Genomic DNA, 19,740 nt, shown 5'->3' with positions numbered 1-19,740 from the left:
CGTACCTCTGCTGTGAGGTGTGTGTAGAGTTGGTCATCGTCTGGTAGTGCGTGCCCCAGACACAGAACGTACCTCTGCTGTGAGGTGTGTGTAGAGTTGGTCATCGTCTGGTAGTGCGTGCCCCAGGCACAGAACGTACCTCTGTTGTGAGGTGTCTGTAGAGTTGGTCATCGTCTGGTAGTGCGTGCCCCAGACACAGAACGTTTAGGTAGCAGATCAAAGTGGCGCTCCGTGCAGCCAGCTGAAGAAAACTATTATAACAGGATTATCACTTCACCGCAGGACACATTCCACTGTGTCCAGATACAGGACTCCGTTTCTGTGTGTGGGTGTGTGTGTGTGCGCGTGTGTTTCTGTGCGTGCTTTTGTGTGTGTGTGTTTGCATGCGTGCGTGCGCGTGTGTTTCTGTGCGTGCGTTCGTGTGTGTGCGCGTGTGTTTCTGTGCGTGTGTGTGTGTGTGTGCGTGCGTGCGCGCACGTGTGTTTCTGTGCGTTCGTGTGTGTGTGTGTGTGTGTGTGTGCGTGCGTGAGCGCATGTGTGCGCATGTGTTTCTGTGCGTGCGTGTGTGTGTGTGTGTGTGTGTGTGTGTGTCTGTGTGTGTGTGTGTGTGTGTGTGCGCACGCGTGCATCTGTGTTTCTCTCCCTCACTCTCCCACACACCCGTGGGACAGACCTCATTGTTTCAGGGCTTATACGTGGGTGACACACATGGAAACCTCACTTTGGACTTCATTGCCTCCTAACTCTGCACAGCTCTTGTATCCATCAGATGTCACAATGTGACATCCAGTCCAGCCAAACCATACCTGCATTTGATCCTTTTTGTACACAAATCTAGATGGTTTTCCCATCACTGCAAGTGTTCACTCCAATGGACCAGTTTTTTTTACTCTCAAGAGTTCAAGGAAGTAAGGTCCTGGATTAAGCAGCACTGTCGAGTTGCAGCAAAATGGACAAAATGGTTTGTGTTGTACTTTGAATGACACTTTGAATGATGTTGATGACAATGATGATGACGATGTTGATGACGATGATGATGATTTGTAAACATCTTGTATCTTGTATCTTGAAAGTTTTTTTTTTTTGGTAAGTTTTTTTTTTTTTTTGTAATCAAATTGTACATTATCAGCTTTATTTTCCCCTTCCTGGCTGTTCATTGGCTAATGAGTCACGCATTTTGGTCCTCCGCTGACGCCACTCTCTCTCTAGAGGACACTACCACTACCGCAGCAGCTTTGATTTAATGCGACGTGTGATTGGCCCACTACCGCAGCAGCAACTACAACTCATTCAGTCTGTGGTGCTGAAGTGGAGCGGAGTTGGCAGTTCAGCGGGCCCAGATGCCACGGAAATGTTCAATTCATATCATGGGTAGTAGAAAAAAAGAAAGTAGAAAAAAGTAGAAAAAAAAGGTGTTGAATAATGTATCGGTATCACTTTAAGGGTAGTGTGGTATTACTGGTATCGCAATTTGTTAAACCATAGAGACACTGCATAGAGACACTGCATGAAATAGGCCATGCCCATCACGGGGGAAATCGCTCTGTTCAGTCCCATTCACCAGAGTCATTTTCCTTGAATTAAACATAGCTAAAAGCTGTTGTGTTGTGGGGCTGCGCACACAACAAATGTAAAAAAAATCGCCAATTCAAGTTTTTTTGTACTCCCGAGCAAAACAAGGAAGCCATTGAGCATTCGCGAGAAGAAAATGTGGATTTAGCTGTCAAGGAAGTAAGTTGGAGTGTTCATCTTCCATATATATGATCTTTGTGTGCAACTACGTGACATACTGTAGGAGAACGCCAGCGCGTCTGATGCCATCTGTCTGATGTTACACCAGCGTTATTTTCATTCATTTAAACATGCCTAAAAGCTCATGTCATAGTATTTCACTTCAGGCCACTGTGTGGGATCGTTTATCCAGCGTTGTTTGGGCAATGAAAAGGGACACTGCTCCAGGTCAACTGAGTTCATTTTCTCGATGTACCTTTCCCTCTCCGTTGGAGGAAGTGTACTGAAATAATCTTTTGACATTATCTAAAAAGAAAACTGTCCGAATCCCTGTAAAACCCCACAAAACTATTTATATCTGATGAGAGTTCCTCCGTTCGCCCCGGTTAGCCGCGGTTTATTTTGCTAGCTGCAGTCTTCAGGCAGTGCTTCCTTGTATTTTCCCCCGTCTTGGGCGTGGCTTCTGAATGATGACGCGTTTTGCAGTGTCTCTATGAAATAGGCCACGCCCATCACAGGGGGAAAGCTCCGTTCATTTCCACACCACACACCAGCCAGTTCAAGTTTTTTTGTACTCCCGAGGAAAACAAGGAAGCCATTTGAGAATTGGCGAGAAGAAAAATGTGGATGTTGCTGTCAATGAAGTAAGTTGGAGTGTTCATCTTCCGTATATACAATATTTTTGTGCGAGAACCGACCATGCACGTGACATAGCCGGAGAACGCCAGGATTGGAGGGGGGGTTTCCGTTTTCCCCACGTCTTGGGCGTGGCTTCTGAATGATGACGCGCTACGCAGTGTCTCTATACCCAGCCCTTACAGCATGACATCTCCTTCTGTAACCATGACGCGCAAAATCACAAACACGTGATTCCGAGCGGCCGAGCCTTTACGGAGCAACTTCCTGTATTCTGATGGGCTGCTGCTGAGTGGCTCCCTCTTAACAGGCCAAAGCGATTGTCCGCTCTCTGCACACACAGTGATCAAGTGAGCAGCTTATGGAAAAGAGGCGTGGAACTCCTCTGCTAATCTCATTGGCAAGAGGTAACATGAGAGTTTGAGGGCCTGGGAATCACTTTAAGCCGGAGGTGTCTTCCTGTCCGTCATATTAGATTTGACTGGGCGGTAATCACATTCGTGGCCACTTTCACTGTGATGCTGCGCGCGGGGCTTGATTTGATTTGCGATCGAGTTGCATGCCGGAGAAGATATGCCCCCTTTTTTTTTCCCCTCCAGCTCTCTTCTCCAGCTCTCGCAACACTGATTTATTTTCTGTTCTGTAGTAGACCCGTAACACAGAAGATGCCCAGTAGCACTACGTATCCCTGTCACTGTTTCTTTGTATATGTGTCATCGTGAATCGTCATCATCATCATCATCATCATCATCATCATGTGTGTGTGTGTGTGTGTGTGTGTGTGTGTGTGTGTGTGTGTGTGTGTGTGTGTGTGTGTGTGTGTGTGTGTGAGTAGAGTGAGTGAGCAGAATTATGTTCGGCCACAGCCATGCGCCATTGTACGTGCGTGCGATCGGGCTGCAACAGAAAGAGCACCCCTGCCACTATGACATCATCAGTGATGTCATCAGTGTCATTATTGACCAGTCTGCCGGAAAGCCACAAGATGATGAAGAATAAGAATGAGAAGTTTATGTGAGTGAGTGAGTGAGTGAGTGAGTGAGTGAATGAGTGAGTGAGTGAGTCATAAACCCCCATTTTGATTAAGCAGCATCAGAAACAAAAAAATAAAAAATAAATACTCTATATACAGTACACATTCCGACCTAGGAATTGTTCTGTAAATCTACTCTTACCACTGGACGGAGTTGAGGCTTCAGGGCCATCAGGACAAAATGATGGAGGAGAAAGTTCACTTCACCCGGCCAGAACATTTGGAATTGTTTGTTGTTGTCAGCGTGTTTGTTCTCTGAAGTCTCTGATGTTTTTCTATGTCTTCAGGTGTTTCTGGGTCCAGATGGCCAGGTGGAGATGTACGCTACCACAACCATCCAGCCCAACTCCCCCATCAACAGTGACCTTCTGCTGGACCAGACTGGAGCACACATCTACATCATGACCGACACTGCTGTAAGTTACAAGATTCAAGATTCAAGATTCATTTATTGTCATTTTTGTCGTACTTGCATACAACAAAGACGAAAATTGTACCTCACTAGAATAAGCAGTGCCAACTTAGTTAGACAGACGAGACTAAAGTAAATACAAGGAACTTTAGGTGAGAAAAACACATTCTATGTAAAAGGCTACTACCTAAAGGGATAAAACGATTCTAGATGAACAGATTACTTATGTTACTTATGTTTTACGTTTTATATATTCTGTTTTTTGTGTCTTTCGGGGACAACGGATGGAAATTAGCCTTGTGCTAAATCCGGCAATTTTTACACTCTTATTATGTTCCAGGTGACTGTATCTGCTTCATGGTTTTTGTGTTCATTGATTTTGCACTGTCCCGTCCAAATAAACAAATAAATAAATAAATAAATAAATTACACGAGGGCCATGGTAGAATAAAAAGAAATAAATCTGGGATAAAAAAAACGTAGTGCAAGTGTCACATTTAAAGTGTGATAATGTTATAAAATGACATAGTACCATGTAGCGCTGGGTGACATGTAGCGCTGGGTGATATGGACAAAAATCATATCTCTGTCTTGTTAGGCTGATTGGCGATACACGATATATATCTTGGTATTTTAATATATATCTTGGTATTTTCTATGAAGTGGCCTAAATGTTCAGTTCTAAGTTGAAAGCCACATGTCATGTGACACACGTGTTCTGAATGAGCATGCAGCACACAATACTAGGGATGCACCGATCCACTTTTTTCACTTCCGATCCGATTCCGATACCTGAATTTGGATATCTGCCGATACCGATATTATGCCGATACCAATATTTTTCTTGAATATAGAGCAGTGGTTCCCAACCTTTTCCAACTCAGGGCCCACTTTTATGTCTCAAAAATGTTCGCGGCCCACCTCCGACCCCATAAATACAAAGGCCATATAATGCATTCTCAGAGCACTTTTTTATTGAAAATTGAACATAAAGGACTGAACTGAATACAGGAGAAACATGTTTGAAGCTCCACAGTCACTAACACAGCACCTGTAACATGTTGCAACACCTTCAGTATTACAGTTTTCAAGGAGCTGTCCACACACACACACACACACATACACACACACACACGCACGCACACACACACACACACACACAGACACACACACACACACACACACACACACACACACACACACACACACACACACACACCAATCATTCAAGGAGCTGTCCATCAGCACCACACAGATGTCAGAAATGACAAGCAAGGGGCTGTCTGTAACAGGCTAATTAACAAATTATTAATAAATAACGGTATCCTTCAACAATGGAAAAATGCATTCTCATAACAATTTGACATCCAATATCAGATCCAAACAAAATCCAAATATCAGAAGAAAGCCCATTAAATCGATAGGGTTACAAATAAACACAAACCCAATATAAAGATGATGTAAAGATGAAACTTCAATTCAAGCAAAAGCAATAACATCAAAGAAACAAAAATCATACTTTTTCAAGTATGATTTTTCCAAATCTTTCACAAAAAAAATTGAAAAAAAAAAAAAAAATTTTTTTTTCAAAAATCATACTTTTTTGGAAATGATTTGGCGACCCACTTGCAATACCTTCGCGGCCCACCAGGGGGCCGCGGCCCACAGGTTGGGAATCACTGATATAGAGTATAGGCAAAGATCTGGCCAATTAAAAAAAAAAATTTAAATATACCTTGCAAAAAGCAGACAAAATTAGGAAAATAATACAAGGCAAAGAAGGATACTATTATACGTGGGCAAATTACGGCCAGCGCCCGCCCTCTGTGGGGCCCGCGCTGGAATTGCAAACATTTTTACGATTCCGATCCGATCTGATCCGTGAATTGGTGCCAATATCGGCTACCGATATCGGATCGGATCGGCCCCGTCCCTACACAATACACACATATGCACACGGGACATAAAGGCCCATAGCCCTTTTGGTGACTCTGCAAACGCAGCCACTCGCCCAGATGTCTCCATACACACGACGACGGAACACGAGTTGTAATTCATCGTCTTGCCATTCATCGTTTTGTCAGACTTGTCAGGCTTTTGCTACTTCCTCAAGCTGTGTCTCTCTTACTGAGAACGGGGATAATAAAAGCCAAAGAGAGGCAAAGGCTATGAAAGGGAACAGAGGAGCCAGCTGGCCGTGGGGGTTGGAGGTCACGAGCCCCTCCGCTGTGAGTGGTACAACAGTCAGCAGGAGGTGTGAGGTCAGACAATAACAATGGTATTGATCAGAGAAAGTGGCCTCCATTGTGTTGGCACACTCCCTACAGAGAGTGTCTGTGTGTGGGATGCTGGAAGCTGATCAATGGAAAGCCAACACGGTCATCCAAATATAATGTAAGTGCTCTAGCCTCATGTAAAACTCTATGACATCATCAGTGATGTCATAAGATATAATGATGTCACAATGCCTATGACATCATCAGTGGTGTCACTCGCTGATGACGTCATCCAATGTGGGACAAAAATTGAATCAGACAAACAGAGCCCGCTTACTCCATATGATGATGCTATTTCTTCAGTTCCTTCTTTACTAGCTAGTTAGCATCTTCCGCTCTGAAAAGAACCTGGAAAAACTGGGGCTCAGCCCACTGAGGTTTAACTCAACCGCTACCCAAAAAAAAACGTTTGCACAACCATCTCCAACCTGTCTCAAGCAGTTCCAGACAAAAGTCGCCAAACAAATCCACCTCTCAGTCTTGTATGTGACTCGCTTATTTCTTGTGGTGTTCAGGTGGAGAAGCGTCCCGTGGCAGAGTGTGGAGATCACCTCGACTGCCAGTCATGTCTGTCTGCTAGAGACCCCTACTGTGGCTGGTGTGTCCTGGAGGGACGGTGAGTCTGTGTGTGTGTGTGTGTGTGTGTGTGTGTGTGTGTGTGTGTGTGTGTCTGTGACGGTGTGTGTGTGTGTGTGTTAGTGTCAACGCTCTCATGCATCATCATGTGTGTCGTCTATCTCTTTACACATATTTCTGGAGAACCAATAGATAACTATAATACATTATGCAATCCAAAATGATCACATTGTTGCTAAATGGTTATGGAAAATTTCCAGGTAGCAACATATCAGTTGAACGTTGGTTGCCCTGACAGACACACAGCATTGATACAGTACATTTCAGGGTTTGTCTTATAAAACAAATCTACTTGTTCCAGCAGTCTAAGTGTAGCCTATTTCTTGGTCATAACCTGTCACAAAAACCCGCTTGGAGAAACGTTAAAATTAGACCAGGAAAACTGGACATTGATTGTGTTTCAGTCTCATTACTCTGCTGCTACTAGTGGGCACCTTTCCACTGTACATATTGTGTTACTCTGTTATCTCATTACTGCTGTGATATCATGCACCTTATCACTGTACATATGTTATTACTCTGACTGTCACTTATCTGCAAACCATGTCACCACAAAGCTCACTTACTGCTGCTACCTCTGATGCACGCCTGGCCTGACCCTGTACATATTCTAATTAACAGCAAACTTAAGCCACCTCACCTAGCTGACAAGTCTGTTTATACTCTGTTAATACTGTTTATATCTGTTAAGATCTGAATCCTTTTATAATATTTTATAAGTTTGGTATGTTTCCACTCACGCAATATTTTTACAAATCTGTTTATACTCTGTTAATACTGTTTATATCTGTTAATACTCTCTAGATCTGTTCAAATCGGAATCCCTTTATAATATTTTATCATCTCTTTAGATCCTTTATATTTGATCTGTTTATGTCTTGTATATTTGTTCTTATCAATGTTAATGAGCAGCACCAACCACACACAAAGACAAATTCCTAGTATGTGAAAAAACACACCGTGGCAAAATAAAATCATTCTGATTCTGATTCGGGGTCTCTCGCCTTTTCGTCCGCTCAGGTGTGGCCAGCGCTGGGAGTGCCAGCGAGGCTCTCTGCAGGACCACTGGCTGTGGAGCTTCGAGCCGAAGCAGCAGTGCCTCGGTGTGCAGCACCTCAGCCTCTACAACATCAGCCGAGGAGAGAGCACTGATGTAATGTGAAGAAGGATGCATGGCTGTGATGAATTAGAACTGTGTGTATGAATCAATAGACCGGAAGGATTTCCATCTGGACTTTCTCCACTCCGTCCTGGACTTTCCGGAGGCTTAAGTTCTGCTGGGAATTGTTTGTAGAACTTAAACTGCAATCCGTTTCTGCCCGTCTCTTCACTTCCATTCTCTCTCTCTCTCTCTCTCTCTCTCTCTCTCTCTCTCTCTCTCTCTCTCTCTCTCTCTTCATCTCTCTCTCTCTTCATCTCTCCCTCTCACTCTCTCTCTTCATCTCTCCCTCTCTCTCTCTCTCTCTCTTCATCTCTCCCTCTCTCTCTCTCTCTCTCTCTCTCTCTTCATATCTCCCTCTCTCTCTCTCTCTCTCTCTTCATCTATCTCTCTGTCTCCCTCTCTCTCTCTCTTCATCTATCTCTCTGTCTCCCTCTCTCTCTCTCTCTGTCTGTCTCCCTCTCTCTCTTCATCTCTCCCTCTCTCTCTCTTCATCTATCTCTCTGTCTCCCTCTCTCTCTCTCTTCATCTATCTCTCTGTCTCCCTCTCTCTCTCTCTGTCTCCCTCTCTCTCTTCATCTCTCCCTCTCTCTCTTCATCTATCTCACTGTCTCCCTCTCTCTCTTCATCTCTCTCTCTCTCTTCATCTCTCCCTCTCTCTCTCTCTCTCTCTCTCTCTCTTCATCTCTCTCTCTGTCTCCCTCTCTCTCTCTCTTCATCTCTCCCTCTCTCTCTCTTCATCTATCTCACTGTCTCCCTCTCTCTCTCTCTCTCTCTCTCTTCATCTGTCTCTCTGTCTCCCTCTCTCTCTCTCTCTCTCTCTCCCTCTTCATCTCTCCCTCTCTCTCTCTCTTCATCTATCTCTCTGTCTCTCTCTCTCCATCTCTCTCTCTTTCTCCCTCTCTCTCTCTGTCTCTCTCTCTCAGATCACAGTGTCGGTCGCAGGCCTCCCCAGTCTAGGAGAAGCAGAGGCCTACTCTTGCTTCTTCCAGGACACAGAAACTCCCGCCTCGGTCACCAACACCGGTGTGACATGCTCCACACCTGATGCCAGCAGCCTGCCTCCCATTGGCCAGGGAGATGGTGAGTGACGGGCCATGTGGCCAGTAAAAAATGATTACTGTCCAAACCATCACTAGGTTATAATGTCCAAAGTCCACACTATCACAATAACCATACCTGAGTGTGTTTTTGTGTGTGTTCAGTGGTAAGTGAGTTGGACAAGAGAATAGGTTGCAAGGTTAATGCCTGTCTATTGCTTTTTATATCTCTCTACTGCAGGGCATGTCATTCATAATACTATTCATTTTCATATTCATATTCATTATAATATAATACAATAATATGATCAATATCTGTTAAAATCTGAATCCATTTATAATATTTTATAATCTCTTTAGATCCTTTAGATTTTATTTGTTTATGTCTTGTATATTTGTTCTTATCAATGTTAACGAGCACCAACCACACCAAGACAAATTCCTAGCATGTGAAAGCATACCTTGGCAAATAAAATAATTCTGATTCTGATTCTGATTCAGATTCTGATTAACCATTATCATATCATGCTTTGTCTTGATGCAGACTTTGTGATGGTGACGCTGTCCCTGAGGTTCCTGAACGTGACGGTTGCAGAGACAGAGTTCACCTTCTACGACTGCAGCTTGGTCCAGCAGCTCTCTGGGCGCAGGCCGTTAGTACACGCACGCAGCGCGCGCGCGCGCGCGCACACACACACACACACACACACACACACACACACACACACACACACACACACACACACACACACACACACAGACACACACTAATATACAGTAGCCACTACCAAGGTAGCGACTACTCTTCCTGGGGTGCACAGGAGTAAACATTACATCATCATACAGATACAAATACAAAATAGTGTATTTAACATATTTAGTATTTAGTATAAATTTGGATTACACATTACTCTAAATTGATCTACTGAAATAAAGCAGTTTCTTTGTTATTAGCAATGGACTCTTAACCTCTAAATAATGTCATTAACGCAACAATTCTGTGCCTTACATCAACAGATTTACTGTGCCATCTGTTGTTCTGACAAACTCAGGATTCCCAAATTCTTTGGAAAAAGAAAATAAAAAGTTACTCATAGGAAAATGTACTTACAGTAGCTGAAGCTGTTGTCCAGAACCTCTTTGAAATAAGTGTAACAGAGGAGTGCGAATTCCTGACTTGAAAGTAGCCTTTTAAATGAGCAATTTAGTGAGTATAATATCCTTCTCTAGTCTTTAATGAGAAGAGCAAGACAATCTTTCTGTCTCGCGTGTATCCTTTTTTTTTACACAATTTATTTAAATGCAATAGGTAACTAAGAGTGAAGTTGGATCACTAAGGGACTGCAAAATGCATGTAAAAAGAAAAATACCTTGTACAGAGAATTTATTAAACAAAGAACGAATGAAGCAGAAAATAAATATAAAAAATATAAAAATAAACTAACAAATATAATGAGGAGATGTAGGAAGGATTATTATAGTAAATTATTAGATAACAGTAAAAATAATATTAAAGGAATATGGAATATATTAAATGGTATTATTAGAAATGATTCAGGAAATACAAATTATCCTCAATATTTTATTGATAAGGATATTAATAATTATAATATGGAGGATGTTGTTAATAGTTTTAATGATTTCTTTGTAAATGTGGGGCCAAACTTGGCTAAAAATATTTCCGATCCTGTGACATCTAAGGAATGCAACCAGAACATCATTGGAATGAATTCATGTTCAATGTTTCTTACAGCAGTGGAGGAGAGGGAAATTATAGAAATTGTTGATAAATGTAATAATAAAACGTCCACTGACTGTAATGATATTGACATGAAATTAGTCAAAAGGGTAATTGGAGGGATTTCTAAACCACTTACATACATCTGTAACTTATCATTCCAAACTGGTAAATTTCCGAGCAATATGAAAATAGCCAAAGTCATACCATTGTTTAAATCTGGGGACAAACACAACTTCACAAATTATAGACCTGTTTCTTTACTTCCACAATTCTCCAAAATTTTAGAAAAACTATTCAATAGTAGATTAGACAAATTTATTGAAAAGCACAGTCTACTCAATGATAGCCAATATGGATTTAGAGCAAATAGATCAACAGTGATGGCATTAATGGAATCAGTTGAGGGAATCACAAATTCTATAGATGAACACAAGTATGTAGCTGGAATATTTATAGATCTTAGGAAAGCGTTTGATACTATTAATCATGACATATTAATTAATAAAATGGAGAGATATGGGATTAGGGGAATAGTATTACAATGGGTGAGAAGTTATTTGAGTAGCAGGAAACAATTTGTGAAGTTGGGGGAGTCTGTATCATCATGCTTGAACATTGCTTGTGGAGTCCCCCAGGGGTCAGTATTGGGTCCTAAACTGTTCATTTTGTATATAAATGATATGTGTGAGGTATCTAAAATATTGAAAATGGTGGTATTTGCAGATGATACAAATATTTTTTGTTCTGGAGCAAATTTACAGGAGCTATTGGACCAGGTCACTTGTGAATTGTATAAATTAAAAAGGTGGTTTGATATAAATAAATTGTCATTAAATTTAGCTAAGACCAAATTTATGATATTTAGTAATTATAAAATAGATAATCAAGTAAATATACAGATAGATGGTGTTGATATTGAAAGAGTGTTTGAAAACAAATTTCTTGGGGTGATAATAGATGATAAAATTAACTGGAAATCACATATTAAATATATACATAGTAAACTATCTAGAAGTATTTCAGTTTTGAGCAAAGCAAAGCAGGTTTTAGACATGAAATCACTCCGCATGCTCTACTGTTCCCTGGTCTTACCATACTTAAATTATTGCTCAGAGATTTGGGGAAATACCTATAAAACTTCACTTCATGCAATAACCATCCTTCAAAAAAGAGCTATAAGGATAATAAACTATGCTGGATATCGTGATCATACTAACATACTTTTTCTAGATTCAAATCTTTTAAAATTAATGGAAATTATAGAATATAAAACTGCGATTATAATGTATAAAGCCAGGAATAATCAACTTCCTGGAAATATCCAGGCGATGTTCTCTGATAGAGAGGGGGGTTATTGCCTCAGGAGGGAGTTAAATTTAAAAACCCAAAGAGCTCGGACGACATTAAAATCATACTGTATCTCAGTATGTGGAGTAAAGCTATGGAACGGTATGGATGTGGAGCTACAGCAATGTTCAAGTGTGATCCAGTTCAAAAAGAAATATAAAAAATGCATTATTATGAGGTATAGGGAGGAAGAGTTATAGTAACAATATTGAGTTATATATAATCTGTGTATGGTGTATATTAATTTCTGGACGGTTGTATATTGTATATATTGTATTGTATTGTATATTGTAATGAAATATAATTATGAAAGTGATTATTGTGGTTATAATAATGATTATAATGATAATAATTATTAAGATATCCTATGTATATATATGTATATATATATATGTGTACCGGTATATGTGCATATTCGGGTAATGCAATGTATATGCAGTGTAATTGTCAATTGTGTAATTATTTGAATTTGAGAATTATTGTCTCTGTTTTTGTTTATAATTGATTATTCGTTAATCATTTTTCTGTTGTATAGCTTGTTTAAGTAAGAAGGGTAGGCGCTATAAGCTATAGCTTCAGCCTACACCTTTTCGGTCTATCAGCCTTGTGCTGCTTGTTTGTACTTTTTCGTTTTATTTTATGAAATGTTTTAATTTCCCATGACCGAAATAAATAAATAAATAAAAAAGTTAAGTGGTTTAAAATGTTAAAATATGCTAAATAAGAACCACCACATACAGAATTTTTCTTCATCAATTTACAGCTGTCATTGTTTGTCTGAAGCCTAATGAACATTTAACAGTTAAATCATATTAGAACTGTAAATACTTTCAATATATATATATTTTTTTATATATATATTTCCCCCCGATTTTTATCCCCCATTAGTGCTAATTTAAATGTATTTATCCTGGTTGCTGCTCCACCCTCTGCCAATCTGGGGAGAGCCGAAACTGGCTCCATGCTTCCTCCGAGACATGGGCAGTAGCCAGCCGCTTCTTTTCACCTGACAGGGGAAGCTTCACCGGTACGACATAGCACGTGGGAGGATCACGCTATACTTTCAATATAGTTGAACAGTTTAAACAGTTTGAACATAACACATTAAGGATACTATATACATATTACAACAAAACGTTTTAACATCATACAACTACTATAGGTTAAAAAAAATTATACCACAGAAAATCCTGAACCGATATGATAGGAGTATGATATGGTCACTATTACTGTAGCTTATTATTAGGTACACAGACAGGAATGTTGCAGTGAGTTTTGGTGAGGGTTTTCTTGCTTTCTTATTAGGACCTCATTATAACCTATTTTAATCATTCTTCCTTAAGTTAATATATCCAACCGTTTCTAAATAAAGACCAGTAGTCTGGCCTGGTGCCAGTTGGTGATGTGTGCTCTGTGCTCTGCCAGGTGCCAAGGCTGTGTTAGCAGCCGCTGGGGGTGTAACTGGTGTGTCCACCAGCACGTCTGCACACACAAGCACACCTGCGAGCGGGGGGTCACCATCTACAACCAGAATGTGAGTCCACCAACATAGTCCACATAGAGGGAAGCAGACGTGTTGTTGTGAGATATGTTCTTTAGATGCAGACAGATCAGCAGGTTTGGAGTATGGATATGGTTAAAGAACAACATTGAAGAACATTGATCATACTGTACTGTACCGTGTGCCATGTCGTGCATATTAGTCTGTGCTCTCTGTTTGCTGTGTTTTTTCTGTTTTCCCCTCTTTATTCAGTATTGTTTTGAGCATGAATCTGTTTTGCGCTGCTGTCACTTTAATGTATTTGCGTACCCTTCCGTTTTACCCTGATTTTCTTTTCGCCCCTCCCCTTGTCCTCCCCCTGCCTCTCTCTCACCCTCTCCTCCCCTCTCATTGGCTGCTATTCCATCCTCAAGTTCAAACCGCCAGCGCCCACCACCTCACCACCCACCAGAAAACTGACCCCTTTACCTCCCACTGCCCCCCCGCCTGTTACAACAACAACAACAACAACAACAGTGACACCAACAACAACCACCCAGCCACCACCCACAGAGCCTCCTGCCCCCACCGTAGCAGCTGTGCCCTCCACAGTCTCTGTAGTGACGTTCTCGGTGACACCCCTCACCACCCCAGAGCCCACCGCTGCATCCACCTCGCGCCCTCCTTTGCCCCGGACCACCTCCTCCGTCAGTGTCTCCACCCAGGGCACCACCGCGCACGTGGAGGTGACCGCCGATGGCGGCGGTGGGGGAGATGCCAGAGGCGGGGATGACCCGGTAACCGGGAATAAATCGTTGGACGTCTTTGAGGAATTCCCCCTGACCACGTTACCCGGCGGCCAGGCCGACTCCGACCTCGGTCTTCTAGGGCCGTCCGGCGAAGCGGCGAGCTCCTCCTCTGGCGTGAGCTCGACCACCTCCAGCGAGTCGGCCACGTCGGCGGATTTAGCCGGCGATAAGGAGGGAATCCCTCTGGCTCGCACCGAAGAGAGCGACTCGGTGGTCTGGATGAAGGAGTGGGACAAGGCAGAGGGAGAGACGGAGGTAGAGATGGAGACACCGCCTCTCTCCGCGACAGGCCCATCTATCGCAGGTGGCACCGAGAGGTCTATCTCCCATACGCGCTCTCCCGACGCCGATATTGACCCTAACCGTGACTCTGCAGCAAGCTACCAATCAGATTCGTCGACTGACTCAAAACTTCCGGTGAGTGGAGAAGCTACTGCGGGTGCAGCCGTTGTAGAAATAGGTGAATGGTGATGGGACTTCTACTACCACTTCATACTTGACAGGGTGATGATGTGAGATACATCATAGACTGCTGATGTATTGTCCCAGTGGAGATATTGCATACAGTACTCTCTGTTGCACGTTATCTCTCTCCAGTCAGCAAGAAAGGCCAAATGATCAACACAAAATCAATATCGAATCCCTCATTATGCATTGATGGAAGAACTTTAGGGCTCTAACCTGGCAGATCTTATCGATGACCCTCTCCATATCATTCCATGAGCCACATTCAGATTCCAGCTGGGGAAAATAATATTGCACTAACCCAGAATGAGCTAGTAAACAAAATCCATCCCTGCTCGCACTTTATTTCCGAAGCCAATGTCCCTCCTTATGTATGACTTGTTAAATGTTGCATTATAGTATTGTGTTTTTGTCTTTATTACAGTGAGCTCTCAGGATTTTTTCACTCTACTTTTTGCTTAGTCTTTGTTTTTTTCCTCTGTCATTTTGCATTTTATTTACTTTTCCCTTGTATATTCAGGATCTCTAGTTTCTGTCATTTCTTTGGTAGCTTTGTTATGCTGTTGCTTAAAGGTGATGTTAGCTGTGACAGCTGTTTCCGATGCAGGCTGCGGGTGTATGTAGGATGGTCCTATTTCCTTTGCCTTTTTATGTATGTATTGACATTTTGTAATGTTTCTCATAATGCGTGATAATATGTCAGCAGGAGTGTCCGTGTGTGGAGAAAATTCAGGGTACCTCTCTCCTCCCAGTCAATGTGGAGAGGAAGATCACTCTGGTGGGACAACACCTAAACCTTTTTCAGGTAACGTAACTGCTCCACAAGCTCAATGTACCACAAGAACTACATCGACTTTTTGGATTTGGGATTTTTTGGTTTGAATTGGTCACCCGATAGCTACAGTATGTGATGAGAGGATTGGTACCAAAACTATTTTCTTCCCCACTTTACTAGGGTGTAAAAGCTCAAATTCAACTCCTTAAAGGGACAGCTCACCCTAAAATCCAAAATACATATTTTTCCTCTCACCTGTAGTGCTATTTATCCATCTATATCGTTTTGGGATAGTTGCCTGAGTTTTGGAGATAGAGGAGAGAAGGCAGAAACTCTGCGGCCGATATCTCTAAAACTCAGGCAACTACAACACAAAACGATATACCGTAGATGGATAAATAGCACTACAGGTGAGAGGGAATATATGTGTTTTGGATTTTAGGGTGAGCTGTCCCTTTAAGATTATAGGACTATCATAGGAATATCAGAAGCATGTTCTATCTTACTAGAGCTTACTGCAGTTTCAAATGTCATATCCGAAAGAGAATCATTAGGTGAAGAGGTTTTGATGATGAAACTAGTAGATAGCTATGACATGACTGAAATACAGTTCTTAATGTTATGTGTATGTCTGTGTGTGTCTACGTGTGTGCACATTCAGGATAAGGATTTCGACTATGAGTGTGTGTTGGACGTGGAGAACCACTCAGTAGTGGTGGACGCCGTCGTGGAGGCGCACGCCGCCCAGCCGTCGGCTTTCCTCATCACCTGCCAGCTGCACCAGGTCAGACATATCTCAATGTGCTGCTGTAATATCTCCAGGATGGATGTACGTTTCAAATCTGGCAATAATTCTACCTACATACCTGAGTCGAATAGTATTCAAAGAATTCGTAGCATTTGGTTTATTCTGCCTAGAGTGGGTGGTGTTTTCCACATAGGAGAGGACATTACTGTAAAGTATGTGTGACTTTTTTTTTTTACTTGGATTGTCATTTATTTATATGATAGTGATACCTCTTAGTATTAATTTGCCATGATTGACAACTTACCTGAGTCATCCTGATGCAGTTTAACCCCACCCATCTTGTACTCTAAGGGGATTATCGTGCATTCCTTTATAACTGGGAACTGGTAATCTTACGGTTCAAAGGTCATGAGCTGGGACGGTGACGTCACCACAGCTGGTATTTCCCATTCCAAACTCGTAGGAGCCTCAGCAGCCCCGACCTCAAAAATCCAAGATGGCTGCTCCGCACAACAACAGTAGTTATAATCGTAGTAAATGCTATTTGGCACTTCTGTCTTGTTTGTGTCTCATTAAATCAGCGGTACACACAGCAATGCCTAACTTCTATCTGTGTGGACATGTTGCTGCAGTGTTTGTATGCGCAAAATGCCGCGAAATGCCTTGTTATCAACTGTTATTGCTAAAAATGGCTAGCCTGGCTAGTGACTGAATCTGATCAAGAGCTGTGACTCGCAACAGTGAACTTCCCAGAATACCAGCTCCAGTTTTCTGCAAATGGAACGCTAACAAAACGGATGTAACGTCATTTAGCCTCCACATCCCAGTTATTTTGCGATAAAGCAACGCACAGTTAGAGCAAAATGCTTATTCTACAACAGCATGAGTGAATACTGGATTCTGATTGGCTAGCAACAGTGGTAAATAGGACAACAACCTACAGTTCGGCTCCAACCGCAGTATCACTCCGCTCCCTGATGCTGACTCCGCTCCCTGTGCTGACTCCGCCCACTGTTAGCCTGTCAGTCGACAAATCTCTTAACAAGGAAATGGCCGATCTGTAACAAGGAAATGTCCGATTTCGTAGTAACGTTTGATTTACTGGGTGGATTGAGTTTTGAGCAGTGGTTAGATGAAGATGAAGGTGAAGTGAACAAAGAACGACATGGTGAAATTGGGGAGAGAGAACTGGCTGAGCTTGAGTTGTCACGAGTTCGGACTAGCGGGAGGTCCGACTAGCGGGAGGTCGGACTAGCGCCCGGACCCAGAACCTGGGACTGTCAAACAAACAAACGCCCTCTGCCGTCACCAGATATCAACACACCACCACCAAAACGGGCTGCTTTAGATAACTGTTTAAATAACTGTACTTTTACAGGCAATGTATCAATAACTGTGAATCCCGTTAAGGAATAGGTTAGTTGTTTTTTGGCTCAAAGGCAACTAAATGTTTAGTGCAATCATTGATCTTGTGTATGGAACTATATTCTGTGGCGGAAGGATAAATGTATTCTGAAACCAGTAATGATTGTAAATAAATGAATTGGATGTTACAATTGTGTATTTTTTATATTATTTGGTAGCTGTTGTAGAAAACAAATTTACCACTCGAGGTCGGGGGTTGTTGGCACATTTACCACTGGTAGAGGGTTTATAGCACTCGGCTTCGCCTCGTGCCACAACCCTGTACCAGTGGTAAATGTGCCCACAACCCCCTCCCTCTCGTGGTAAATTTGTTAAATAAACACCATTTGACACGGGTCTGATTAACAATGACGCAAAAAAAAATCTATCAAGAGAAAAAGAAGAGCCACAAACCAACACCAGTAAACCAGCGGCACATGCTATTTCAAAATCAATGAACAGCTGTTTCTCAATAATGTGTTTGCACGAGTGCGTTTCATTGCCTCTCAGATAATATGACAGATAACGACTGCTCTGAACATGGCTTTGCATCATCTTTTCTCATCACATGTAGTCGAGTAGAATCTTTGAAAATAGCAAAGTGGTTTATGCTGTTGTTACTGTTTTTGCTTTCAGTATGCCTATTCTGCCTCGATGGAGGAATACCAAGCCATGATCAACGTGAGGCGGAAAAACTACTTCCTCATTGACAGCGCTGAGGATCTGTATGGTGGGGATGCTTATTAGTGTGCGTGTGTGCGTGTGTGTGTGTGTGTGTGTGTGTGTGTGTGTGTGTGTGTCTCTTTGACTATTAGAGACCCGAATCAGATCAGAATCAGAGTTGTCTTTATTGCCAAGTATGTTGACACATAGAAATAATTTACTTTGGTATGTTGGTGCATAACAACACTGAAGAACATAGTAAGATAAAATAAGAAAGAAAAAGAGCAAGTATATATATATATATATACTCAATGTGTTACATTAACACACTTTCTTCTGGAGTATTATCTTTGCACATTGCACACATTCTTATACCTCATAATGTGAGCATTTGCACATTCCGTGGTTCATATTTTACACATTCCTGCTCTTAAAAAAAAGTACAGACATCCTTTAAATATTCTTACATATATATATATATATATATATATATATATATATATGAAGAGTTCATTTGCAAAAACAGGTAAATGCCATTCTTAAAATGAATATGATTGATACTCCCTGGAGTGCACATAGAAAACATTATTGAGGTGATTTATGTGAAAATGATCAGATTAATATGTTTTAGTTATGATTGATAATAAAAAAGTCCCAAAAATAAATTATTTACAGTATAAATACATCAATATATAAAATAAAACGATGGAAAATCCAAACGGAGATACCTGTTTTTGCAAATGAACTCTTCATATATAAGATAATACTCCAGAAGAAAGTGTGTTAATGTAACACATTGAGTCCGATGTTAGAGGCTTTACGTTAATGCAATGTGTAGTGGTTGTGGGGGCGGGACATGAGCCTGTGTCGGAGGCCAGGGGGGTCCTGGGCCTGATGAGGCCAAGCTGCAGATGGGAAGAAAGCGTTCTTGTGGCGTGAGGTTTTTGTCCCGACGGATGGCCACCATCTTTCCTGCTCACCTTGGGGAGCTTCCTGGAGAGAAGACTCATCGCAGCCATTCACCTTCTCAGCGGAGCGAATGGTACACTAGTATGCTGCAGTCCACCAGTGTGGCTCTCCTCACTGACTCCCTCGCCCCTCCTCTCCCCTGGCTGCAGTGACTCTGTTCAGCTGTTCGGTGGGGCGGTCCGACTGCAGCCGCTGTCGCACGGCCGACCCCAAGTACGGCTGCGTGTGGTGTGACGGCGGCGCCAGCTCTCGCTGCGTCTATCAGGACTCGTGCGGCGACGAGATCAAACACACCTGCCCTGCACCCGTCATTCACTTTGTAAGACCTCTTCTTTTTTTATACTTTATGAGAGATAGGGGGGGGCACGGTGGCGCAGTGGTAAACGCTGTCGCCTCACAGCTTGAAGGTCCTGGGT

The 19,740-nt window shown here is 42.2% G+C and overlaps 1 protein-coding gene across 1 annotated transcript in view; it reads left to right on the top strand.

Annotated features, from left to right (window-relative positions):
• LOC310771864 (plexin-B1-like) overlaps positions 1 to 19,643 on the top strand; it is a gene marked incomplete at both ends in the record, with an annotated part of 28,433 nt that extends 8,790 nt beyond the window's left edge. Inside the window, 11 exons of the mRNA XM_083664371.1 lie at positions 3,688 to 3,816; positions 6,604 to 6,704; positions 7,745 to 7,877; positions 8,810 to 8,966; positions 9,468 to 9,576; positions 13,437 to 13,545; positions 13,926 to 14,717; positions 15,472 to 15,570; positions 16,202 to 16,324; positions 18,329 to 18,422; positions 19,474 to 19,643. Coding sequence (XP_083520497.1) covers positions 3,688 to 3,816; positions 6,604 to 6,704; positions 7,745 to 7,877; positions 8,810 to 8,966; positions 9,468 to 9,576; positions 13,437 to 13,545; positions 13,926 to 14,717; positions 15,472 to 15,570; positions 16,202 to 16,324; positions 18,329 to 18,422; positions 19,474 to 19,643 — 2,016 coding nt within the window. The remainder of the gene's footprint in view (positions 1 to 3,687; positions 3,817 to 6,603; positions 6,705 to 7,744; positions 7,878 to 8,809; positions 8,967 to 9,467; positions 9,577 to 13,436; positions 13,546 to 13,925; positions 14,718 to 15,471; positions 15,571 to 16,201; positions 16,325 to 18,328; positions 18,423 to 19,473) is intronic.
• Between the last annotated feature and the right edge of the window lie 97 nt (positions 19,644 to 19,740).

Source organism: Poromitra crassiceps (assembly GCF_964638095.1).
Source record: "Poromitra crassiceps genome assembly, contig: HAP1_SCAFFOLD_1395, whole genome shotgun sequence".
Taxonomy (NCBI): Eukaryota; Metazoa; Chordata; class Actinopteri; order Beryciformes; family Melamphaidae; genus Poromitra; species Poromitra crassiceps.
The sequence above is the reverse complement of the archived record's forward strand: the minus strand, read 5'-3'. Positions and strand labels throughout refer to the sequence as shown.